The sequence below is a fragment of the Ailuropoda melanoleuca genome, chromosome 2, assembly GCF_002007445.2.
Source record: "Ailuropoda melanoleuca isolate Jingjing chromosome 2, ASM200744v2, whole genome shotgun sequence".
NCBI lineage: Eukaryota > Metazoa > Chordata > Mammalia > Carnivora > Ursidae > Ailuropoda > Ailuropoda melanoleuca.
Window position 1 is genome coordinate 17,829,378 of NC_048219.1, and position 27,159 is coordinate 17,856,536.

The window sequence follows — 27,159 nt, forward strand, 5'->3', positions numbered from 1 at the left end:
AGAGGAGGGCTCTACACTTTCCCCTTCCTGGGGTGAAATGAACGAAAGAAACTAGTGCTATGTATCTAAGAAAACCCTTCCGCAGCACAGGACCCAGTCTAGCCAGCCCTCGTGTGTGCTTCAGTCTGTCTCATTAGAGCAACCTGTGCTTGGACTACGTGTCCCACACCCTCTACCACACTGCCACTCAACAAATCCTGCGGAGTACTTGCTATATGACAGGGTGACAGATACTGAGAACAACACAGGAACAGGGTATTCAGACGAAAAATAACACGGGGAGCTTTTTTAGATGAGGAGACCTTGAGAAGTGTCCCTGACAACTTGATGTTTAAAAGCTGTGGTCTGAAGAGTCCAAGTGGAGGTGTGGTAGACAATGTGCTTGGTTTTAGGGTTCACTGGTGGCCCTACTGAATCCCAAGCATTATCTAAACATTCGGTCTCTAAGAAAAATTGCAAAGGATAGGAGCTTGACCCAGGACGCCTCCCCACCCACAGAGAATTCTGTGGGAAGGGCCAAGGAGTTGGCTTGGCTCGGGTGGGACCTAATCATGGAAAGGATCTGCCGTAGGCCCCCTGGTGCAATGGCTAAGGGCCGCTGCCTGGTGGCTTACAGAAAGATCCTGAGGGGGAAAACAGTTCGGAAAATTTGGGGAAATGAGGAAGAATAGTGTAGCTAAAATGTACGGAAGGAAGGGATGAGTTTGGAGAGGTAGGCAAGGACCAGATCATGCAGAATACTGCAAATGAAAGTAAGACACCTGGCTTGTCCAAGAATGCCACCACAGAGTTTTAGTTGGGGGAGTGCCATAATCTCACTATGTCTGAAGAACACCATTTGGGCTCTTAAGTAGAAAATGGAGCAGAGAAGAACAAGAGAGGTAGCAAGGAGACCAGGCAGGCCAGAAAGGACCTCTCAGGCCAGGAGAGGATAATGGCGAAGGCAGTAGAGATGATAAGATGTACATGGATTCAGGATACATTTAGGATTTCCACAGCACGGACTAGTTGTATCTGACTGCTTGAAACAACTAAAAACAAAATGACAAAATACATGAAATAACAGTTTTCAGACGCTGGGCATCAGGTAGTGCAGGACAGTGATTCCTGAGAAGGGGGAACAAACAAGGTGAGCCCTAGGCTTGCTCTTAGCTGTCTGCAGTCTCCAGGCCACGGGGTAGGGAGGGGAATATCAGATAGAGCCCGGTGAGTTCCCGGAGCTGAGGAGATGGATCAGGGTCTGGACAGGTCAAGGGAGCTACAGTTCATGGACCAGAGCACTGGAGAGGTGTTTATAACTATATTTCAAATGCTCAAGAAGGCAGAGCAAAGAGTATGCAGGTTAAGCAGAAACGCTGAAGATATACAAAGACCCAAGTCAAACTTCTAGAAATGAAAACACAATGTCTGAGATGAATACCTCGAGATGGATTAAGAGTAATCAGACACTGCAGATGTAAGAAAAGATGAGCTAACTCAAACATAGCGATAGAATTCATCCAAAATAAAACAGAAAAAAAGGCTAAACAAATTTTAAAAAGCATCATTAAACTGTGGGAAAACTTCAAGAAGATTCATATATGTTTAACTGGAGTCTCCAAAGGAGAGGTGACAGAAGATATACGGAGAAGGAATGGTAGAAATTTTTTCAAATTTGATAAAAACTGTAAACGCACATGTCCAGGAAGGTGAGTGGACTCCAAGCGCAGGAGGCATGAAGAGAACCTCACCAAAGCACACCATAATCAAACTGCTAAAAACCAACACTAAACAAAAGACCTTAAAAGCATCCAGGAAAAAAAAAAATAAATAAAAGACCACAGGACCAAAAGGAAGAAAGACAGCAGACTTCTCATAGAAGACAAAGCAAACCAGAATACAATGGAGTGACATCTTTTAAAAAATGCCGAATGACAAAAAAGTCAATTCTAAACTCAGCAAAAGTATCTTTCAAAACCGCAGGTTTAAAAAAAGACTTTTTCAAAGATACAGAAGCTGAAAGAATCTGTGTCCAGTAAGCCATAAAAAGGAGAAATGTTAAGGGAAGTCCTCTAGGCGGGAAGAGGGTCTGAAACTCTGGCCCTATGTTGAAAAAATGAGGAGTACCAGAAATGGTAACTATGAAAGGGTAAATAAAAAAAGAATCTTTCCTTTTATATTAAGACTATTTTTCCTCTGTTAATAAAGTCTTTTTTTTTTTTTTTAAAGATTTTATTTATTTATTTGACAGAGATAGAGACAGCCAGCGAGAGAGGGAAACACAAGCAGGGGGAGTGGGAGAGGAAGAAGCAGGCTCACAGCAGAGGAGCCTGACGTGGGGCTCGATCCCACAACGCCGGGATCACGCCCTGAGCCGAAGGCAGACGCTTAACCGCTGGGCCACCCAGGCGCCCCTGTTAATAAAGTCTTTAAAAGATAATTATCTATTGGGGCACCCACCTGGGTGAGTCGGCTAGGTGACTGACTCTTGATTTTGGTTTGGATCGTGCTCTCAGTGTTGTGAGACCGAGCCCCGCACTGGGGTTCTCTCTCTCCCTCTCCTCCTGCCCCCCCATCTCTCCCTCCCTAAGAAAAAAAATTACGTATTTAAAGTAAAATAATAACAATATAGAGTGGGATAAAATGTAAAATGTAAATGTACAGTGACAATAGCACAAAGGGCAGGAGGTGGGAAGTGAAAGTACAGAGATGTAAGGTTCTTACACAATATGTAAAGGGATATGATTATGGCTTTAAGGTAGCTTGTGATATGTAAAAAATGTATAATATAAACTAAAGCAATCACTAAAATGAAACAGAGTTATAGCTAATAAGTCAACAAGGAAATAGAACAAAATCATAAAAACAAAAACTGTATTAATCCACAGGAAGGCAGAAAAAAGAGAACAGAGGAAAGATGGAACAAATCTCTCCACCAATAACTTCTCTGTTCTCTGAGTTGCTGAAAGTATAGATTTGGGTGGGCTACATGGTTCCTTCATTTACATTACATTGTTAAATAATTTTGGTTAGAAAGACAAGGTTGGGGAAAGCTGAGACCAAAGGAAATGAAATTATTTCACATGATACAGTAATTTCGAGTTGCCTGCTGATAGCTGGGAAAGGAGGAGGTATGGGATGGAAGGAATAGAGAACAGAGAAGAAAATCCCCCAAACTCAGAGTGGGTCCCCGAAATGGCAGCAGGCTGAGGCCTAAGGTGAAAGAAGCCAGTAAGATATGTCCTGTAACAGCTGATAAACATTAACACGAAGTTTTTTTTTAAGAGAGAGAGAGAGTGTGTGTGCAAGCACGAGTGGGGGGAGGGGGAGAATCTCAAGCAGACTCCCCGCTGAGAGTGGACCCCCCCCCGCCCCATGCAGGGCTGGATCCCACGACCCGGAGATCATGACCTGAGCCGAAATCAAGAGTCAGACACTTAACTGACTGAGCCACCCGGACGCCCCGCTGATAAACAAGATAAAACAAAAATGTTAAAATGCTTTCTGCTCTTTGTGATGATTCTTTCCTTTCCCCCCAAACTTCAGTACAAGTTTATTATACTCAACAGCCTTGCATTCGTCTTTTCTTAGGGAAATGAAGGCTGAGGAACTAGATCACATGTTTGGGGCAAAGGAGCTTAGGGAGAGACTGTCAGCTAGGACAGTGGTCAGGGGAAGAGGGGCTAAGGACTGAGTCAGAGCAGGAAAGCTAGTCTGAATGATGTGGGGCGGGGATTCATTTTATGTTATGTAGATGTGGATACTGAAGGAAAGGATTATCCCCAAATCTAAGAGGACACAGAGTCCTCCCACACAAAGCTCCCGGCTAGTCTCCCTGCCTACTGCATCACTCCACACCAATCCATTCTCCCACCCAGGATCCTGAGCGACCTCTCGGAAGCACAGACCTGACTGTGTCCCTTCCCCAGGTCCTCGCTGCTCAATGACATAAAGCCGCTGACGTGGTCAGTTAGCTCTTCCAACTGGGCCGCTGCCTCCACTGTGCCCCGTCTCCCACAACCGTCCCTGCCACGCTGGATCTCAGCTGTGCCAGACATCTGGTTCCTCTGACCCGGGTCGTGCTCCCCGTTGTCCCTCATGGTCTCACATGCTATTCAGGCAACTGGAGCATTCTCCATCACTCCCCTCCTCCACCACCTTGGGTCTGTGGCATCTTCACCTGGTTATCCTGCTCCTTCAGATCCAAGCTTAGATATACCATTTCTTCTGGAAAGTCTTCCCTGACACGTGGTTTGAACTTCTGAACTCTGACCTTGTCCTATGAAAGTACATATCACCACAAATGAGCTGTTTGCTTATTTGTTCCTCTTCTCTACCAGGCTGTAAACTCTGGGTGTAAGGACCTGGACTCCTGTTTACTGTGGAGCCCTCTCTGTGCCTACACCAGAGCTTGGTGTGGTGCAGCCAATAAATTCTGGGTTGACTGACTGACTGAATAATGGACTCAATACAGGTCCAATTAATTATGAACATTTGTGTATCTTAGAACTCTGACAGTTCTATGAGGAAACCCTGCAGGGGGTTGAAGGGATATCCTAACAGATTTCACAGTTATTTGGCTTTAATCCTGTGACTTTTAGGATTTTGATGGGAGAACCCCTTTATAAGCTCAGAAGACCAGGATGGCAACTAGAAAGACAGGTACAGGGAACTTACCACCATGAGACAAATGCACCCCTTCCTCCTGCAGAGAGCAATCTGGGCAATCCCCAAGCAGCAGACCTAGAAGCGAATGCTGGGCGGTTTCCGTTACAGCTGAGATGAAGAGTCCCTGGGACCCACTAAATGAGCCGTCTCCTGTCTCACGCTGTCAGTTCTGAGGGCCGGAAGGAGCTCTCTCACCTAAGTTCACAGGCCTCTTACCTCACACAACCGTGTGGGGAGTTCTGAAGAAGCGACCCTAATCGGACACTGCCTCCCCCAGGAACCCTTCTTGACCTCTTCTTTCAGCTTGCTTGTCACTCGTCACTCCCGGCTCACGCCACATGCGTGTCTCCCTGGGCCCCTCTCTCGGCGGGCACGCTTGCAGCACGGGGCGGGAGTTGGTCTCGCCTCTGGCTCCCCAGAGGCCAGTACAGAGTCTGGCACAGAGTGTCTGACAACCGGCCTGACCTTTTTAAAATGCCCGTGTCATATCATGGAAGGTAGAAAACAGTCTGGAAAACTGCTGCAGATAAAAGGGAAGTAAAGAGACAGAACAACTACATCACTGGATCTTGGATTAGGGGAAAAACAGCTAAAATGACATTTCTGGGACCACTGAGGAAACTTGATATGGACTATATACATCAGCTGGTAGATTTTATTAATGTTCAATTTCTCCGGTGCGAGAACAGCATTGCGTTCCCTGCTCCTAGGAGATACATGGGAAAGTTTGTTAAGGATCAGGTCTCTCATCTGCAGCTAACTCACACATGGTTCAGTACATAAAGCTACGCAGAGAACAGGCATAGTAAATACTGCAAACAGTGAGGTGGTAAATCTAGATGAAGACTCCCTGGCTGCTCACTGTACTGTTTGTGCAACTTTTCTGTAGCTTTGAAGTTTTTCAAAATAAAACAGTGGAGGAAAAAAGTCAAGTCTCAACTTAGGTGAGGAAGCCTAATGGGATCTGCATTTTGGCGACTATCTGCTATGCCGGAAGTGCATGGTCGGTCAGGCAAGACCAAGGCTAGGGTAGTGTGGAGACAAGCTGCAGGGCAGGGAAGGTGAGGCTCCGTAAGTACCCAGATACGAGGTGGTAGCTTTGGGTGCCGAACTAGCAGAAGTGTGGAGCTGGGCAGGAGGGTGGGAGTGATAAACCCCAGCTCCGAGGGGCAAAGCAAAAGACAGCACTGTGCCGACCAGGCTCGTTGGCAGAGGCGGGGTAAGCATCAGGAAAGCACAGGAAATGACAGATGGTCAGAGGTGGAGCCGAGAGTCGGGCAGGCAGGCGGGAAAGACAAATGAAACAGAGGGCTGAGAAATCGAGGCAAAGCTCTGGCTTGTCCGGGCACAGTGAGAACGTTCACCTCAGGGAAGCAAACAGAAACTGGGGTGAGAGCAGCCAAGCTGCTAAGCACCAGGATGGGGTAAAGAAGTTAGAGAGAGAGCAGAGGAAGGCCCACAGAGTTGGCTGAATCTGTCTGAAAATGAGGGCAGCAAGAGGGGCAGCCAATGGTGGAATGTGGTAACATGGTCTTTGTCTCTTAGCTGGTGAGGAAGAGGGCAGAGTGGCTGAAGCTTGCTTCCTCCTTTCTGGCAGCTGAATCAGAGAGATGCAAACTGGAACCCAATTCCCAGGAAACCTCAGGCCTCAATTCCAAACTCCCTCCATGACCGTAGGCCTAGCATGTACATCCCTGCCAGTCTCGGCACGCTGCTCCCAGACCATTCTCTTCGTTCTTAATGCTGCCGCTCCATTGAAGAATTCTCGGTTCCTGGTTCTTGGAGAAATCTCTCTCTAGAATAGCAGCTAGCCCTTGTGTTCACTACCCCCTTTTGTGTATCCATTCTTCCAGAAGCTCAGGGAGGCCTCACTTTCATTACTCAGTGCAGTTCAGAGTTCCTGAAGGCCAAGAGCTGGGGATATTTAACCAGCTGCCTTTGTCTGCCCCACCGCCACCGTGCCCAGCCCAAACCCCCAGTCCAACATGCTAAGAATGTTTTTTTCTGTTCTCAGATTCTGATGATGAAAGCAAGCAGGACAGCAGGTTAGAGAAGAAGTTCCCTCCCAAGAAACAGAGCAGTGAGAGGGGGCACAGACATGTCTGCAGGGACCAGACTGGTCTGGCCCTCCCAAGGAGTATTTGAAATTCGGGTTGTCTTTCTGCCCTGCATGCAAGTCACAGCAGCAGTGCTCACTGGGGGAAAGAGGTCTAGATGGAGGCAGGGCTGCGGGTGCTGGGTGAGCAGTCACTTCCTCAGGCACGTTCTCGAAAGTGGCACTTTTATCAGGAGTGAGTTAAGACAATGATAAAAAGACGCTAGGGGAGGCCATGTGGGAAAAAGACTTGAGCAAGTCGGGGGGGCACCTTTTAGACTTCGGCTCCCTCACCGATGGACAGCATGGCCCCAGCACTGACCGCACTAGCTCTCTGCTCCTCTGCCCAGGATGAGGTCCGAGGGACTCTGCTCACGGGCCTGTGCTCCCTCTCTCCACGACAACCTACCTCGCTACGTGTGGGGCCGAGCTCTGCTCCCCTCCCTGTCGTGCTGGGTCCCCGGCTCCAGATGAGCGATGCTCAGTTCCCTTCCCTCTGTAACCTCTCTCGGAAGTGCTTAGTCATTGATCCGGCCCCGGCCACGTGGCCTCCGCTTTCCCGCTGTGGTCTGCTCTGCTCTGCTCACTGAGAGAGCTATTTTCCAGCTCAGGTGGCGACGGCAGGAACTTGAACTGACTTGCTAGACAGGCAGTGCTGGAGAAGCTAGGGCTACGCGCCAAAGGAAAGCGCGCACGGCCGATCACTGGGGAGCACATTTCTCAATCTGTAGCCTGAGTCTAAACCTTCCTGTTGGCAAGGGGAGAGCTCCCTGAGGCGTTCGCTGCTGGCTTCACACAGGGAGGGGTACTGTGACTTCAGGGTGGCTCCACAGGCCACATGGGGCTCAGAAAGGGAACCGGGAAGCACCGTTTTCTAGGGATAAAAATCCAGAGGACAGAAGGTTAACCCTAGAGAGAGGAGACAAAACGATGGAGAGAGCAGAGTTGGGCAGAGACCAAGGAGTCCCGGGCGCGGCAAAGGCGAGGGACAGAAAGCCAGATCTCGGGAGCATGGGTGCCGGGCTGGCAGGCGTAAGGGCCGGCCCCGGGCCCCGGCTGGCGCTGCGACTAGCCCTGTGCCCCGTTCTTAGCCCAGGCCCCATCCCAGCTCCTACCTGGTAGGTACCTGTCGTGGCTGTGGCTGTACTCGGTGGTGGTGAGTGACAAGTGAGTCTGTGTAAAGGGCTGGTTGCCAAACAGATTGTCACTGCGAAGGTTGTGGCAGAGTTTCTCCAGGAAGCGCAGGACGTAGGTGATGCTGTTGACTGCTGGGAGGTTGAGAGTGTGCTGTTCACGGTCAAACACGGCTGTGGAATTAAGGAAACAGGGCTGAGCACGTCAGCCTGGCAGCGCAGGGCAGCGAGGGGCAGGAGGAGCCCAGCCTACCGCTTGCCTCCGGCTTACCTGGTTACACAAAGCAATCAGTGCCCAGGTTTTTCCCTCCCACCACCCCACCCCTCCCTTCCCTCCCTCAAGGGTTTGATTTTTGCCTCCAACTCCAAAGGGCTTGCTGTAATGGGAGTGGCCAGGCCGCGGCTGTTGCACCAGGGCTCTGAAGTGATTCTACTCGACTTGTGAAAACAACTGTGAACATAACTCTATCTGCTCCATCAGTTGGCTGGGCCTCCTCCAGGAAATCTGTTCATTTCGGGTTCTCTTTCCATAAGAAGTGCCCAAGACCAGAGAAGCTGGGCAGACGGGGGAACACAGCTGTGGCCAGCAATGGTTTAGGTGCACGATCCCATCTGCAGGAGGGCACTAGAGTTTCAGCAACATTTGGAACCATTCCACGCTTGGTTTTATTTTACTTCCTATCTATTTCTATTCAAGAAGTGTCCATATAATCCTTACAAAGCAGAAGGCCTTTGCATTTGTCTCTGAGGGCAGCAAGGAAATGGGGAGATAGGCCATTCCCGGGAACCAGTTTCGGGGCAAGAGAACCCTAGAAAAGGTGTGGGCGACAGCAACTCCACACAGGCAACAAAGAAGGCTGGGTCCCCACAGATTACCGCACAGAAGCCTTGGCCTCAGAAGGAAAGGAAGGCTTGATTTCCCAGCAGTCCTCAGCATTCTAGAACAATGCCTTCTACGCCTGCCCTCATCCTCCACACAGACAACTGCTCCCTCGCCTGGGCTCCCACACCACCCTGTACGCATCTCTCCCACATCAGAACACCTCTCAGCCGACACCGCTCCTCCCCCTCCCCCTCCCCTCACTAAAGGTGTGCTAGCAGAATAAGTTATTTATGGGGTCTTCTAGGAGAATACAGGTCCTCCTGGGGTCTTCCACGTCAGCTGGGCCTCCTGAGGCCAGACACCGCAACCCGTTAGAGGGACAGGGTGGAGACCACGCAGCACCGTGCAGCTGAGACTGAATGGCTCCAGGTCAAGTCTTCATAGGTTTGGTGGGTAAGGAGTGCGGTTCTGGACTGGGGAACATTGAAACAGAACCAGGGCACAGCAGGAAAAGTGAATATTCTCAGTGAAAACAAAAAACACAGTGCAGCTGAATCAGACAGAGCAGGAGAGACAGAGGGAATGGTTTTTCCCAGTCTGCCCTGGGATTCAGCTCCCTTGTAACAGGGCTGCCTTAGGACAGGGCAGCTAAGGGGTCAGAAGACGACAAGAGTCCCGTGGTCCCCCGAGGCCAGGTGGGAGGCTGTGGCAGTCTGGAGAAGCGCCTGTCGCCACAGCACAGCCCCTCTGGATTCTTTCTCCTGGAATGCCTTTCCAGCAACACCCATCTACTTCCGGTATGCGGAGGCCGAGCGGGTACACGGACAGGGGCTGCCTGGAGGCCTGGCTGAGCAGAGTCTGTGTGGGCACTCTGCGTGGCAGAGGCGTGCACAGGGCTCACAGGGGTGCCGGGAGTTGAAAAGGAGGAATCTTGGGGGGACGGAATCCCTTCCCGTTTCTTCAGAGCCTATAGGCGTAAAGTAGGAACCAGGAGGCCTTGCCAGAAATCAGCCAGTGGAGAAGGCCTGCCCCTCTGGCTAGGAGGCCACATCAGACTCAGGGTGCTTACCTGAGATCACTTCACCACCGTGGCCCTGTTTGAGGAAGCTGAAGACGGTTTTCTGATGATATGCACAGTCGATGCAAGCCTGGACGGCCTGCTGCAGCACCACGGAGGCGCGGGCTGGCCCGAAATGGTCAGGGAGCAACTGGACCTTCTTCTTATCTAAGTGGGGGCCGGGGCTGCCATTCTTGTTCAAGTAAATACAAACTGCAGGAGACAAAGAGTCAAAGCAGCTTAAAGAGCGGCCGGGGTACAGAAGTGACAGAACAGTGCTCTCTTCTGTCTCGCACACTCTGGGCTCTGGTCCCTAGCAGGATTCTCAGCTGCTAGGCTGGTGAAACACTGGGAGGGGGCAGAGGGTGGCTGTGTCCAGCTGCAACCAGCCCAAATTGCATGACCAAAGGCTCTGGGAACACAGCCTGCTGGAAGGACAGCCCAGACCAAAAGCCAAGGCACAGAACTTGTACTCTGTCTTCTGTGTGCCAGAAAGGGAATCCAAACAATTCTGCAGATGTATGTCCTTTCATGTCCAGGACTCGGTCACCTCACACAGTCTTTGTATCTCTCATGTTGTAGGTGTAAGGAGTGGTAGGGCCATGGCGATGTCAGCCGGAGCGTGCTTGTGTGTGTTTGGCCTTGCACTTAGAACGGTCACACCACGGGTCACCTGCCTTGATTTCTGCTCTGGGCCTTGGAGTCCCTTCATTATCTCCTGTATTAACACTCAGGCCCAAAGACAAATATGGGAATGAAGACAAATATGGGAATGAAGAAAACCACAGAAAGAGCCTGAGGGGCCCATCTAGAGAGTGCTATGTGTTTCAGTAGTTGCTCCTGTCACGCCAGCGGGGCCCTGTCCTACTGCAGCCCCCCAGCTGGCACGGTGCTAGGGTGGGAACAGAGTGGGTGCAGGATTAAGAGGCAGTCTGCAACAGAGGTGCTTTCTTGGTCTCCGGAGAGGACCCACGGCAGCCTGGTCAGCTATGACATTCTGATGTGCCTTCTGGGCCCCACCTGAGCAGGGTACTCTGTTTTCTCATGCCGCCATGGATCACTGCCTGAAGGAGGAACAGGTGGGCAAAGATCTTTCTTGCTAGTAAAAGGCGAAAAAGCTGAGAGTGGTAGCTGTGTTGGCTGTGGACGGATTGCCGTCCTCATTCACGGGGCCTCAGCTTTAGCCTCCGTAAAGTGAGGGGGCTGAGCCACATGCTGTGTGAGGACTCCTCACCTAATTCAAAGGGAAAGCAAGATGGAGACAAGGAAATGGAAAATAGTAAGAGAAAGGCAGCATGTGGAAGGTGAGAGGTGGAAAAGAAAGAACAGAAAAGGTAAAGGGTAAGGAAGGTAAACTGAAATACACATTCAACTCTGTTCTCTCCTAAGACCCTCCAAAATAAGTCAGACAGCTTAAGATTTTGGAAGCTGGAGAGCAGATAAGCAAAGTAGCAACTGACTGAGCAGACCCAAGAAAGCTGAATCCTTAACCAAGAATGGGCAAAGACGAGAACCCAGCTGTTTCATCTTGTAATTCACAAAAGGCCCAAGAATGGGCAGGTGTCTCTGGAGGTGGGTGTGAAGGCAGAACTAATGAAAGGAGGATTGGGCGATGTCTGTTAAGAAACAGCTAGGACTTGCATGTCATGATATGACTCCTTCACTGAAACAAAACAAGTAAAAATGTAGGAAGTCAAAGAGGTAAGGAGAGTAGTTAAAATAAACAAAGACCTCGATCTATGAAAAGAGACCCACAAGAATATTCATAGCAGCTTGGTCATAACAGCCTAGAACTAGAACCAACCCAAATGTCCGTCAACAAGAGAATACATACATAAATTGTGACATATTCACTTACTGGAATAGCACTTAGTGGTACAAAAGAAGGACCTTGATAGGGTGCTTCTCAAAAACATTATTTTTAGTGAAAGAAACCAGACACAAAAGGTACACAGAGTATAATTCCATTTATATATTAAGTTCAAAAACAGGAAAATCTAATCCACAGGGATAGAAATCAGAAAAAAGGTAGGAGAGAAGGCTGACCTTAAGGAGGCATGATGTAACTTCTAGGGGTGGTAGAAATGACCTTTATCTTGACTGGGGTTGTGGTTACTTGGTGCTTACACAGATTAAAACTCATCTGATCGTACGTTAAAACAGTATATTTCACACACATGAATTTTACTTAATTAAGACACATGAAAGGGAAAAAATATAAGCAGTCCAGTGATGACTACAAAAAAGAAATTCTACATGGATTAAAGGGTGAAATGTAACAGGTAAACTATAAAACCTTTTATTTTTTTAAAAGATTTACTTGTTTATTTGAGACACACAGTGAGAGCGAGTGAGCATGAGTGAGGGAGGGGTAGAGGGAGAAGGAGACAGAATCTGTAGCAGACTCCCTGCTGAGCAGTGAGCCTGATGCAGGGCTCGAGCCCATGACTCTGAGATCATGACCTGAGAGGAAGGCAGACGCTTTACTGACTGAGCCACCCAGACACCCCTAAACTATAAAACCTTTAGAAGACCTGGCAGTTTAAAAATGTGGCTCTTCCCCCACCCCAAAAAACCTCTTTAAATAGATAAATAAATACATACATACATACATACATACAAGGGTCCCAAACCTCTGACATCCCTTCCATCGATCTCTGTGCTACTTGACCAACAGACTATGTAGAAATGACACTGTGCCAGTTTCTGGGCCCAGGGCTTAATCAAGAAGCTGTCAGTTTCACTTCTTCTGTCTTGGGACATTCACTCTTGGAGCCCAACTACCATGTGTGAAGAGGCAAAACCACCCTGTGCTGTGGCGAGGTCGATGTGGAGAGACATCAACAGCCAAAACCAACTTGTCAGCCATATGGTGGAAGGGTCCTCTGACCCTAGTCAAGCCACCTCAGCTGACACCGCATGAAACAGACCTAAGTGACAGCCACCTAGCCCTGCCCACACTGTTGTTTTAAGCCACGAAGTCTAGTGGTGGTTTGCTATGTAGCAAAAGATTACTGGAAAGGGTTGTGGTACCAGAAAAAAGGTGTTGCAGTAACAAAAGCCCAACACACATGGCACTGGCTTTGGGACTGGGAAGCAGAAAGAAGCAATAAAGGGCCCCAAAAAGGGTAGGAGTGAAAGCATAAAGGGGCTTGAAGAGAAGCCTGTAAAAGGTTGGGGGTCAAAGGATTCTTTTCATTTTGTACCATCTCTATTCCCATTAGTCCAACCCGACAATGCTTCCACCAGAATGATTCTCTTAGCAACTTGAGAATGGAGGCCTATAGGTTTTGAGGAGGCTGCCNTGAGGAACGCCGATCCAATATTTTGTTCCAGGTACTTTTTTTTTTTAAAGATTTTATTTATTTATTCGACAGAGATAGAGACAGCCAGTGAGAGAGGGAACACAAGCAGGGGGAGTGGGAGAGGAAGAAGCAGGCTCATAGCGGAGGAGCCTGATGTGGCTCGATCCCATAACGCCGGGATCACGCCCTGAGCCGAAGGCAGACGCTTAACCGCTGTGCCACCCAGGTGCCCCAAGTGAGGAAAATCTTATTGGAAGATGGAGGATAGGAGACACTTGCTAGGTAGTGACGTAGAGTCTGACAACACTGTCACCTACAGTAACATGGAATCAGGAAGTAAATGTACCTGGGGGACTCAGTGAAATAGCTAGAGACTTCCAGACAAAGTAATGAAAGTGCCAGGTGGCTTCTGACTGCCTATGATAAAAATGCAAAATGAGAGAGATGAGCTTAAAAAAAAACATAAAATATAAAAAAGCCCAGGACTCACAGAGTTCACAAATAAAAGTGCTTTTCATTTCCAGTCCTTTCAGAAGGCAAACAATTCTAAATTAAGAAAGGGTCAAATCCAGAATGGGACAGTAAAATATTTTATTAAGGGGCCAGAATGATTTAAGACTATGGTTCACAGACCCTTTCTGACCAAAAGGCCCTCTAAGAATCTTACAGGCCAGCTTTGCAGATTCTTTCCCTTAAACGGTTAAGTTTTTAAGAATCTTAAGGGCATTGTCTCATAGCAGCCATATAGGAAGCCCAAAGTAGAGAAGGGTTTATCTTCAAAAGATTTAAGGTTGTGGCTTTTGTCTAAGGAAGGGAATCTCAACAGCATTCATAGAAAACCCCTCGAGTTTCTATGAGAATCATTCTGGTGGAAGCACTGCCAGCTCCGACTAAAACGGACAGAAATGGTACAAAATGAAAAGAATCTTTTAAGACCAAAACTTTGTACAGATGGGACAAAGACCAAGAATGCAATCTCAGTTTTCTTATGGAAAAGGAAGGATGATTCAGAAGACAAAACCAAGACCCATGGAAAACAACCCTAGGAAAGTAGTGTTGGATCTAATTAAGGGACTGGCAACATGTGCCCCGCTGGATTTCAGAATTTCTATAGACCAGTCACTACTTCCTTTCGAACGGGAGTATCCATAAGTTACCCTATACCATTGTACGCTGGATATGTGGCGAGCACACAGTGTTCTTCTTTAGTTCACAGGTCTGTGGATTGAGAAGAACTCACTCTAGAAGCTACTACACTTGAGAATCTGCACCTGACAGGTCTCATTTGCACCTGGCTCTGGTTTAGATGATGAGATTCTAGGATCAAGACCCCGCTGTTGTAAAGGGATGGGACATTTAATGGAGACTCTTACAAGAAGAATAAATTTCCTAAGTGGGAAAAATGTAAATAATTTATGTCCAGAGAGTAGAGGGAGGTGGTTTACAAATATGGCCCATAATTCTTTGATCCTCTTCTCATTGAGGAGTAGGGTCTATTCTTCTCTTGAATCTGAGCTCTATGACTGCTTAATCAGTAGAATATGGTGGAAATGACACTATGCTAATTTTGGGGCTTAAGTCTTATGAAAATGGAAGCCTCCACTTCCTGTTTCTTGGGACACTTGCTGTCAGAATGCAGCCACCATGGTATGAGGAAGCCCAAGCTACCCTTTGGAGAGGTCCATACAGAGAAGAACCAACAGCCAGCACCAATTTTGCTAGCCATGTGAATGAACCATCTTGGAACTTGGTTCTCCAGCCCCAGCTGAACCACCCTAAATGATGCCATGTAGAAGAGAGATGAGCTATCTTAATGTTAATATAGATGAATATATTGATATCACTCTTTTCTGGTGTATAAAAGGTTATATAACTTTTATAGTTTATGCTTTTGTTTTGTTTTCAAAATCCTTCCTAATCTTAAGGTTGTAAAGATATTTATAACTGTCATGTTTCAGTTTTGTACTGCATCCATGAAATCAGAGGTTGTTAGAACACACACACACACACACACACACACACACACTGGAGAAGGGTTAAGTATGTAAAGTGCTTGGAAGTGGCCATACCACCCTAACAACAACAAGTGAAAAGCTGAACAAATGGAAAGATTAACAATCTTTTTTAGATCCGTCAGAGAAGTGAGGTCACAGGGTAAACTGCTGCTACCCAAGTGTGGAGAGATAGGTGAATACAGAAAATCACATTTTACCAAGCAGAAACCCATGAGCAGAAACCTCCACAGTAACCAGTGCCAAGGTAGGAAAATCTAAACTGCAAATGATGAACTGCTGGGAGTTTAGCGTGGACAAGTCTAAGAGTTAAAGACTCCAGGGGGACCCAGTCATGGGGGGGGGTGCCACCCTTTTGTGAGTTTTACCTTCAGGAGCTCAACCAACATTCTCCTAGTGAATATTGGAGAAAAATCCCCTCATGCTTCCAGCAGCGAGTGCAGAAAAGGAACCATTTAAAAACATGCCAGAGTGTTCTACTCTTCCTAACAAGGCCTGCCCTCAGGAAAAACTACTTTACCAGAGCTATTTTACCAAATCCTGCCAGGATTTATCAGAGCCTAACTTATCCGGGAGAAGGGAAATACCCAATTCCAGCCCCCTCCAGCCATCCTGGACCACCTAAGGGTAGGTAGGATAAGAAATACTGGTGAAGTTCACAGTTTAGGGGCATGCCCCCCGCCCCCCGCAAAAAGGCTGAGACCTAATCATAGGACTATAGAATACTTCTTCCTTCCCAGCACCTTACCATCACATTACTAAAGGCCTATTTACAACAACTCCTTTTACCTAGTACATCATGTCTTGACTCTCAAGAGAAAAATTACAAAGTACACTAAAAGGCAAAAACTGCAGTTTTAAGAGACAGAGCACGAGACCAAAGCACATGCATAATAAACCAGTCTTAGACTAGAAATGACACTCAGACATGGCACGTTGGAATTATTAGACTGGGAATTTAGAACTATGATTATTATGCTAAGCGCTCTAAAGGATAAAGTAGACAGCATGCAAAACAGATGTGCAATGTAAGCAGAGAGATGGAGATTCTAAGAGAATCAAAAAGAAAAGCTAGAAACAAAAACACTGAAACAGAAAATAACGCCTTTGATGGACCATTAGTAGACTTATTAGTGGACACGGCTGAGAAAAGAATCACTGAGCTTGATGATACTGAATAGATATTTCCCAAACTGAAAAGCAAAGAGAAAAAAAGACTGAAAAAAATACCAAGAGACTCTCTAGGAGCTGTGGTAACACTACACACAGTAGGACTACCACAAGGAGAAAAAAGAAAGGAACAAAAGAAATTTTTGAAGACATAATGACAGAGAATTTCCCCTAATTAATATCAGACACCAAACCACACATCCAGGAAGATCAGAGAACACCAAGCGTGATAAATACCAAGAAACCCCCTACAACGAGGCATATTATATAAAAATGCAGAAAATCAAAAATAAAGAAAAAAATCTTGAAAGAAATCAGAGGCAAAAGCCCCCTCACCTACACAGGAGCAACACTAAAAATAACCACCTTAGAAACCATGTGAGCAGGAAGAGACTGGAGTGAAATACTTTAAGTGTTAAAGGAAAACACCTACCAACCTAGAATTCTGTGCCTTGCAAAATTATACTTCAAAAGTGATAGGATAAAGGAAAAGGATAAAGACTTTCTCAGACAAAAAAAAAAAAAAAGACGGAGTTTGTTGCTAGTAGATTACCTTGCAAGAAAGGTTCAAGAAATTCTTTAGAGAGAAGGAAAATAATATAGATCAGAAACTAAAATCTACATAAAGAAAGGAAGAGCACTGGAGAAGGAACAGATGAAAGCAAAACAGAAACTTAATTTTCTTATTCTTTTTTTTTTTAAAGATTTTTTTAAATTTACTTATTTGACAGAGAGAGACAGCCAGTGAGAGGGAACACAAGCAGGGGTAGTGGGAGAGGAAGAAGCAGGCTCCCAGCAGAGGAGCCCGATGCGGGGCTCGATCCCAGAACGCCGGGATCACGCCCTGAGCTGAAGGCCAACGCTTAACGACTGAGCCACCCAGGCACCCCTAATTTTCTTATTCTTAGCTGATCTAACAGATAACAGTTCTTTCAAAATAAAAATAACGACAATGTATTTGATCATGTATGCTTATGCATATATACACATGCTTATTTACACTTATGTATACGTGAAATGAATGACAGCAATCATACAAGGGATGGAAAGGAGGAATTAGGATTACTTGTTATTATTTCTGTGAAGTGTCACTGTGCTGTTTGAAAGTAGACTTGGATTAGTTATAAATGTATATTGTAAACTCTAGGGTAATTACCAAAAAATAAAAAAGAAGTATAACATACACTAAAAAAGGAGAAAAACTGGAATCATATAAAATGCTCAGTTAAAACCACCAAAGGCAGAGAAAAAGTGGAAGACAAAAATAGACACAAAGAATAAAGGCAACAAATAGAAAACTGAATATATATGGTAGATATTTATCCAACTATATCAGTAATCACTTTAAATATCAATGATTTAAATACACCAATTTAAAGGCAGAGATTCTGGGGCACCTGTGTGGCTCAGTCAGTTAAGTGTCTGTCTTTGGCTTGGGTCATGATCCCAGGGTTTTGGGATCGAACTCTGCCCTGGGCTCCCTGTTCAGGAGGGAGCCTGCAGCCCCCTCTCCCTCCACCTCTCCCCTGACTTGTGTCCTCGCTTGCTCTGCTCTCTCTCTCAAATAAATAAATAATCTTAAAAGAAAAAAAAGACAGATTCTGAGAATGGATCAAAAAACAAGACTCAACTATACGTTGCCTACAAGAAACCCATTTTAAATATAAAGAGAGATATAGATTAAAAGTAAGTGGCGGAGAAAGATATACCATGCTAACACTAATTAAAAGAAAGTGGGAATAGTTATATTAATTTAAGACAGAGCAGACTACAGAGCAAGGGAAGTTACTGCAGATAAAGAGGGGCATTACATAACGATACAGAGGTCATTTATCTAAGGAGATATATCAATTCTTACTGTATATGCACCTAATAACAAACCATTAAAATATGAGAGGTAAAAATTAATAGAACTCCAAGGATAAACAGATGGATCCACTATTATAATTGGAGACTTCATCACCCCTCTCTCAGAAATGGACAGATCCAGCAGGCAGAAAATCAATAAGGTTGTTGTTGAACACAACAGTATCATCAATCAACTGGATATAATTGATATCTATAGGTTACATCACTCAACAACAGCAGAACACACATTCTTCTCAAGCTCATATGAAACATTCATGAAGACAAACCACATACTGGGCTATAAAACATACCTTAACAAATTTATAGGGAATAGAAATCATATAATGTTTGCTCTCAGACAACGGAATTAAATAAAAAATCAGTAACAGAAAGATAGGTGGAAAATCCCCCAAAACTTGGAGGTTAAACAACATATTTATAAATAACACATGGGCCAAAGAATAAATCTCCAGAGAAATTTAAATATATTTTGAACTAAATGAAAATAAAGATACAACTTATTAAAATTTCTGGGATGCAGCAAAAGCTGTGGATAGAGGGAAATACGTAGCATTGAATGTATACATTAGAAAAGAAGAAAGTTCTGAAAAAAATTAATCTAAGCAACTTTAGGAAACTAGGAAAAAAAGAGCAAATTAAACCTAAAGTAAGCGTAAGAAAAGAAATAATAAAAATAGAGCAGAAATCAATGACAATTTTCTTCAGTAGAAGAAAAAAAAGTATCGATGAAACCAAAAGCTGGTTCTTTGAACAGATTAACATCAACAAGCCTTTAGACAGGCTAAATTTTTTAAAAAGATTATACAAATTACTAATATCAGATATAAAAAAGGAGACACCACTACAGATCCATGGTCATTAAAAGGATAACACAGGAATACCATGAATAATTCTAGGGCCACAAATTTTATAATCTAGATGAAATGGACCAATCCATGAAATCCACAATCCATCAAAACTCATACAAGAAGAAAAAAAATAGTCTGAATAGGCCTATATCTATTAAAGAAACTGAATCAATAATTCATAATCTTCCAAAATAGAAAGCACCAGACTCAGACGGACTCATTGGTGACTTCTACTAAGCATTTAAGAAATTCATTTTACCTATTATTTAGAATCTCTTTTAGAAAATAGAAGCAGAGAGAATATTTCTTAACTCATTCTAGGAGGCTGGCATTATCCTAATACCAAAACAAGACAAAAACATTACAAGAAAATTACAGACCAATGTTTCTTATAAACATAGATGCAAAAATCCTCAACAAAATATCAGTAAATCAAATCCAACAATATATAAAAATTATATACTACTATCAAATGAGATTTATCCCAGGTATGCAAGGCTGGTTCAAAACATTTAAAAATCAATTAATGTAATCCGTCACATGAGCAGGCTAAAGAAAAGCTAGCACATGATCATATTAATAGATGCAGAAAAAACATCTGACAAAATCCAAGACCCATTCATGATAAAAAACTGTCAGCAAACTAGGAATAGTGGCGAACTTTCTCAGTTTGATAAATATCTAGAAAAACCTTCAGCTAACATCACACTTAATGGTAGGAAACTAGAAGCTTTCCCACTAAGATCAGGAACAAGGTAAGCATGTTTGTTCCCTCTCACCACAACTTTTCTTTCTTTTCTTTTTTTTTTTTTGAAGATTTTATTTATTTATTTTAGACACAGAGAGTGAGCAGGGGGAGGAGCAGAGGGGGAGAGAGAGGTGGGGAGAAGAATCTCAAGCAGACTCTGTGCTGAGTGCACAGCCTGATGCAGGGTTTGATCTCACGACCCTAGATCACGACCTGAGCTGAAACCAAGAGTTGCTTAACTGACTGAGCCACCCAGGCATCCCACCACAACTTTTCATCATTGTACTGGAAGTCCTGACCAATGTAATAAGATAAGAAAAGGAAATAAAAGGTATACAGATTGGGAAGGAAGAAATAAAACTCTCTTTATTCACAGATGACACAAATGTCTATGTAGAGAATGTGAAAGAATTGACAAAAAAAATTCCTGGAACTAATAAGCAATTACAGCAAGGTTGCAGGATACAAGGGTAATATAGAAAAATCAGTTGCTTTCCTATATAACAGTAAGGAATGAGTGAAATTTGAAATTAAAAACACAATACCATTTACATTAGTACTTCTAAAAATTAAATACTTAGGTATAACTCTAACAAAATACGTACAGGACTTATATAAGAGAACTACAAACTCTGATGAATGAAATAATAATAATAATAATAATAATAATAATAATAATAAACCTCTTAACATACAGACTCTTAACTACAGAGAACAAACTGAGTTCGGTTACCAGAGCGGAGGTGGGTGGGGGGATGGGTGAAATAGGATATGTGGATTAAAGAGTACACTTATGATAAAATAAAATCAAAGAGAAAACTAAATAAATGAAGAGATATCTCATGTTCATGGATAGGAAGACTCAATATTGTCAAAATGTCAGTTTTTTCCAACTTGATCTACAGATTCAATGCAATTTCAATCAAAATCCCGGCAGGTTATTTTGTGGCTACTGATAAGCTGATTCTAAAGTTTATATGGAGAGGCAGAAAAACTCTGAATAGTTCACACAATATTGAAGGAGAAGAACAAGCCTGGAGGATTGATACTACCCAACTTCAAGACTCACTATAAAGCTACAGTAATCAAGACAGTGTGAGAGAATAGACAAAGAGATCAATGGCACAGATAGAAAGCTGAGAAACAGTCTCACATAAATATAGCTAACTGATCTTTGATAAAGGAACAAAGGCAACACAATAGAGAAAAATGTAGTCATTTCAACAAGTGGTGCTAAAACGGCTGGACAGCCACATGCAAAAAAAAAAGGGATCCAGATACAGACCTTAAGCCTGTCACAAAAATTAACTCAAAATAGTTCACAGACCAAAATGTAAAATTCAAAACTATAAGACTCCTAGAAAATAAAATAGGAGAAAAACAAGACACCTTGGGTATGGCAATGACTTTTTACATACAACACCAAAGGAACCATCCATGAAAGAAATAATTGATAAGCTGGACTCAATAAAATTAAAATCTTCTGCTCTGTGAAAGACACAATCAAGACAATGAGAAGAAAAGCCACAGGGTGGGAGGAAATATCTGCAAAAGGCACATCTGATAAAGAACTGTTTTCCAAAATATACAAAGAATTAAAAAAACCTCAACACTAAAAAAATGAACAACTCAATTAAAAACTGGGCCAATGCTGTTAAATAGGCACCTTGCCAAAGGAGATACACAAGTGGCAAATAAGCATATGACAAGATGCTCTCCCTATGTCATCAGGGACATGCAAATTAAAACCATGAAATAGCACTACACACCTATTAGAATGGCCAAAATAGAGAACATTAACACCACCAAATCCTGGTGAGGATGTGGAAAAAGGAGCTCTCATTCATTGCTGGTGGGAGTGCAAAATGGTACAGCCACTTTGGAAGACAGTTTGGCAGTACCTTACAAAACTAAACACTCTCTTACCATATGATCCCGCAATCTCATTCCTTGGTATTTACCCAAAGGAATTTAAAATTTATGTCCACACAAAACCTGCACATGGATGTTTACAGCCACTTAATTCATAATTACCTAAACTTGGAAGGAACCAAGACGACTTTTAGTAGGTGAACAGATAAGCTATGCTATAGCCAGACAATGGTATATCATTCAGCTCTAAAAATAAATGAGCATGAAAAAGACAGGAAGAAAAGTAAAATGCATATTACTAAGTGAAAAGGCCAATGTGAAAAGGCTACATGCTACATGGTTTCAACTACATGACATTAGGGAAAAGGCAAAATTATAGAGACAGTAAAAAGATGAGTGGTTGCCGGGAGTTAGGGGGCAAGGACAGAGGAACAGGCAGAGCAAGGAGGATTTTTAGGGCAATTAAACTATTTTGTATTATCCTCTAATGGTGGATACATGTCATTATACATTTGTGAAACCCCACAGAATGTACAACCCCAAGAGAGAACCCTAATGTAAACTATGGACCTGGGGTGCTAATGATGTTTCAGTGGAGATGTTCATCACTTGAAACAAATGTACCTCGTACTCTGGTGAGGACTGCTGATAATGGAGAAGCCTATGCATGTGTGGAGGCAGGGGTATGGAAAATCTCCGGACCTTCTGCTCAACTTTGCTGTGAACCCAAAAAACCAGTCTAGTAAAAAATTCCGAAAACAAAAAAGAGCTCTTCATAGCAGACGCAACTATCCAAGAGTGGGGAAGTAGAGTATAAAAGCCTTTCCTAAATGTATGTGATAAATTTCCTAAATGTATGTGATAAATTTCCTAAATTTATGTGATAAATTTCCTAAATGTATGTGATAAATTTCCTAAATGTATGTAAAATTCTTTCATGCAGACCATTTTGTAGGACTGGTTTTCCACCAAACACTCTTTGGGAAATGCCACTAGAGTAATGAATAATGATGCTTCAAGTTGCTGGGCACGAGAAGCTCAATACAAATCTTGGAAGACAGACTTGAGGAAAGCTTTGAAAAAGTTGAACAAAAAGTCAGTGAGAATAGGGTTAAGAATACAGAGGGTTAAGAATATTACAGAATGAGTTCAAGAGGTTCAACATGTGAATAACGTCTGCCAGAAGGAGTGCAGAGAGACAAAGAAGTGGCAGAAAATCACTGAATTAAGAATTTAAGAAAATTTCAAGAGACTAAAGAATGGATGGGTACACATAGGGTCCAGCGTGGCGGTGTCTCATCCCAGGTGAGACTGCAGAACAGCTGCAATGAAGAGAAGCTTCACGGAAAACAAACAGGTTGCATACAAATTAAACATGCAGTCTAAGATTTACATGGGAAGACAGACGGGGAAGGAGCAAACTGGGAATAAAAGAAAGGGAGGTGAAGAAGATGTCAAGGAACTCAGAAGGCTTCAGAAGACTTCTTTTTGAGAGTGTGATATGGATAGAATATATATCATGCTTGAACATTAAGAGATGTATGTAGTAGTAAGAGCGCTTAGGTTGAATTAACAAGTACTAGCAAAATAAACACCTAAAGAAATCAACAAGATTTACTCTAAAAACAAAATGTGCAACAAAGGAGAAGTAATCACATTACACTACTTGGCTCAGTCAAAAATAGCGTTCCACAGGGGCGCCTGGGTGGCACAGCGGTTAAGCGTCTGCCTTCGGCTCAGGGCGTGATCCCGGCGTTATGGGTTCGAGCCCCACATCAGGCTCCTCCGCTATGAGCCTGCTTCTTCCTCTCCCATTCCCCCTGCTTGTGTTCCCTCTCTCGCTGGCTGTCTCTATCTCTGTCGAATAAATAAATAAAATCTTTAAAAAAAAAATAGCGTTCCACAAACTACAATGACAAAATACTAAATTTCAATCTAATCAAAATGATAATATCATGGTGTTAAGACAGGGAAGTATGTGTGGGTGGGTAAGGGACAAGGAGATTAAGAGGAGTTAAATCTTCAACTTCTAAAGTGGGTTGTCAGTTAAAAAATGCCTGAAGCATAAAAAAAATGAATAAAATATAAGCAAAAAAAACAACAACATATGGAGGTAAATAAAAGTGGTTGAATTAAGTGATTGCGTTTGATGAGAAGTAAATGGCAGGGGGAAAAGGGGGCCGGTTTGTTTTGTTTTTGTCATAATTCTTAAAAACCGATCGTTCTTTAAATTATGAGCAGGTATATAACTCTGATAAAAAGAAAACTAACACTTAAAAAGTGTTGTGCAGGTAAAAAAAAAAAAAAAGGAAAGGGAAGTATAAAGGATACAGTGTGGCATGCAGCTTTCAATCCATGATAGCTTTTACCGGTAACATTTGAAGGGTCTGTAAAAGGTAACTTCAGCTAATCCTTCCACTGCATTAAGTGCGGAAACTGGAGCTCAGAAAGGGAAGTGAGGTCAAGGTCACACAGAATGAGCCGAGACCAAGGCAGAGAATGGCCACACAATGAATAGTCAGAACTGCTATAGTCTGGCCAGGAGCAGGAAAGAGAGATGTGAAGTAAGTTTCCACTTTTCCTAGGCTCTGAGATTCAGGCTGAGGAAGGGATGCCAGCTCAGGGACTGCCAGATTTAAATGGAATCTGCATCACTTAAATGGAACAGCGTGGCACAGTCATGAAGCTCCCACTGCTGCAGGTCTTCTCAGGACTGTTGAAAAGGCACACAGGCACCTTAGTGGTATCTAGAATGATGTGAGGAAACCGAGCAAATATACAGGCATCTAGGGGGTATGCCATGAGGTTGGAAAACATACATAATGAATATTTCTGCCGACGTGTTTATCTGTTTTTTTTTCTTCCTCATCCACAGAGCTTTGGGACAAAGGCCACTGTTCATTAATCTAATGACACTCTTGGACTAAGCAAACCCAGTAACTGGCTGGAACTGGATGCAGATGATGTATTTGGAGAAATCATGTAATAGGACTCTCACTAGAGCTGGACACAAATACCACCGATAGGCTCTATGTTGTCTTCCAAAGGTTATGTGGAGAAGAAACTAGAGTTAGCCTTCCCTTCAAGCTCTAATTCTAGGATATGGGTGGAGACATACTCAACTCCTAAGAAAAATACTATGCTAACTTCTCTGAGGACCATTCCAATTGCTTAACCTTCTCTAAAGAAGGTAGAGGATCCGTAGAGTAACCAGAGAAAGGTTTCACACAGGTATCTCTACTTTACACATAAGGCAGGAGTATTGTTCTTCCTAGTATTCCCATCGGGAGACTGTCTATTCCAGTGGTATAGCTCTTTTAAAGAACCTTCACAGATGGCTGGTTTATGAAACGGAGACAGATGTGCATAGCCCTGGTTGACTACCTGCCCACTGCAGCCACCGCATTGTGCCTTGAATCAAATGTTCACTGGGCGGTCTCCAAAATCAAGTTCGCTCTCACAGTACCAAGGTTTGCCACTGCCGATGATGTTAAAAAAAATCAGCCAGGGCTTGCTTTGTTTGGGATTTTACAGGTTAGTTTTTGCTCTTGTCAGTCTCCAGCTAGAGAGGTCCTAAAAGGAAGGAGAAGGCACTCCCTGGAAACGAACTATAGCTCTGGATTTCAGTCTTGGTGGACGTTCTCTCCAGCTTTCAACAGACCTTGCTGAATCCCATTCTAAAACGTCAGCCAGCACTCTGCACCTTACTGTCCCATGACTTCTTCAGGAACGATTTTCTAGAAGTTGTGAATTTCTTAAAAAGTTTAACATTGAAAAGTAAAGACAAAAAAAAAAAGAAAACCCAAACTGAATTCTTCCAATTTCATCTACTTGTGAGAGGAAGGAAGAGTGTCATGGTTGGTGCGTCTTCTGCTTAATCAGTAGGCGGGTGTAGGGCCAGTGGCCTTTAAGAGTTTTCTTCCTCATCTGCTTGGTCCCATACAAACAATGCACAGGGACAAACCCAGAAGCCCCTTGCCTGCTCTTGCTGGCCCTGTTCCGGTCACAGGTGACCCCCGTGCCTCTCCAACTGTTTCAGGTTCACAAGGAGCACATGTGGACGGTGCTGCTGTCTCGCCTCAAGGCCTACATGGAGCACTTCACTCAGAAGCAGGTGAAGAAAGTCACCTTGCCACAGGCATCACCAGGCCGGCATGATACCAGTGATTCCACTGTGGCCGTTACTCTTCACAGCCTAGCAGTGCTGGTCTCTCTAGTCGGACCACAGGTGATGATGGGAGGAGAAAGAACCGTCTTCAAACGCACTGCCTCAAGTTCTATGAAAACTACTGACCTTTCCTCAGAAGGTGACTGATTTTCTCAGCCTATTAAATTTCCCATGAATGGGATCTCAGATGTAACTGTACCTCAGAAGACAGTGAAAACTTCCCATCAAGGTCTGAAAAGCCAGAGGGGTCTGCAAACAAAACTGCCAGTGTACATACTTGTCCTACAGAGCCCGGTGCTGCTGTCAAGTCCCCGCTCACTAACTAACACAGAGGAGGGGACGTGGGACGACTTTGAGGCCAGCAGCTAAGATGCTGAGGTAAACCCTGCAGGTGGAGCCCCAGCTGCAAGACCTGTTACCTCAGGGGAGCAAAAGGCCATTCCTACTCCGCTTCCACTCATTGAAGAGTCCAAGCCTGTGAAATCAAGCCTACCCCAAAAGACCAGTCTTGCACAAAGTGGGGAGGAGCCAGACCAAACTAAGCCACCGAAAGTGTCCCAAGGAAGGAGGCTTAAGGTTCCATCAGAACCGCGTTTAGGAGAGTTTACCAATTCAGGGAAAAAAGAAGCCACTACAAGATCCTGAGTCAGACTGGTTTGTTGATACGATCCCAGAAATGAAGCCTGCAGCTGCTAATCTTATTTTACCTGAACTGAGGGCAGAACTGACGGTTCCCAAGGATGACGTCTCACCACTGATCCGGTTTTCCTCAAGATCTGCTGCGGCAGAAATTACTGGGGAGTCTGAAGGCTGCGAAGGGGAAGGGGGGCCGGGCTAGGAGGACAGTAACTGGTGACAATGGGGGGCAGTTACACTATAGGAAGAAGGATTCCTTTAAGAAAAAAACCACATCAAGCTAATACCTCAAAAGCAGGCTCTGCAGGACCCCCCCCCCGCCCGCCCCCAGCTACGGCAGGAGCTCTTTCCCAGTCTGCGCTAACTGAAGAGTGCGCCCCTGAGGGCCCGCTAAGAGCCCCAGGCGGTGAAGAGTCTCAGGGCTCTGGTTTCTCTGAGGAAGAGCTGTGTGCGTGTGTCTAAGAGTTCTGTGAAACTCGAGTAGCTGTGGAAAGGTTGAATTTACTGCTCTTTTTTCCCCCCAGGAAAGAAAGAAAATAAAGACAAAAAGCCAAGCAGATTAGCTTAATTTTGTGCCATTTCTTTAACTGTCAGAAGAGTAAGCTCTACTATGAAATAGGATTTACAGAAACAATTCTAGCTATAAAGTATCTAAATGATTTTAAATTGCCAAGGTTTTCTTAGGCAGCTTACTGGTTTATAGCTGTGTTGTCTGAGTGAAGAGCCCTGTGGGAACGGAGGCAGTTACTGACTGTTCCACATGTGTTACATTGTAT

The 27,159-nt window shown here is 44.3% G+C and overlaps 1 protein-coding gene and 1 pseudogene across 23 annotated transcripts in view; one reads left to right on the plus strand and one right to left on the minus strand.

Annotated features, from left to right (window-relative positions):
* The window catches only part of SCMH1 (Scm polycomb group protein homolog 1), a 163,761-nt gene that overhangs the window by 11,147 nt on the left and 125,455 nt on the right, over positions 1-27,159 (minus strand). For 21 of the 23 annotated variants that reach the window (XM_034650246.1, XM_034650200.1, XM_034650225.1 and 18 more), the window contains 2 exons: positions 9,768-9,968; positions 7,858-8,049 (listed from right to left, as the gene is read on the minus strand). In XM_034650246.1, the coding sequence (XP_034506137.1) occupies positions 7,858-8,049; positions 9,768-9,968 (393 nt within the window). The remainder of the gene's footprint in view (positions 1-7,857; positions 8,050-9,767; positions 9,969-27,159) is intronic. The other 2 variants (XM_034650247.1, XM_034650241.1) reach the window with 1 other exon arrangement.
* On the plus strand, positions 23,935-26,742 carry LOC109491191 (annotated as a pseudogene).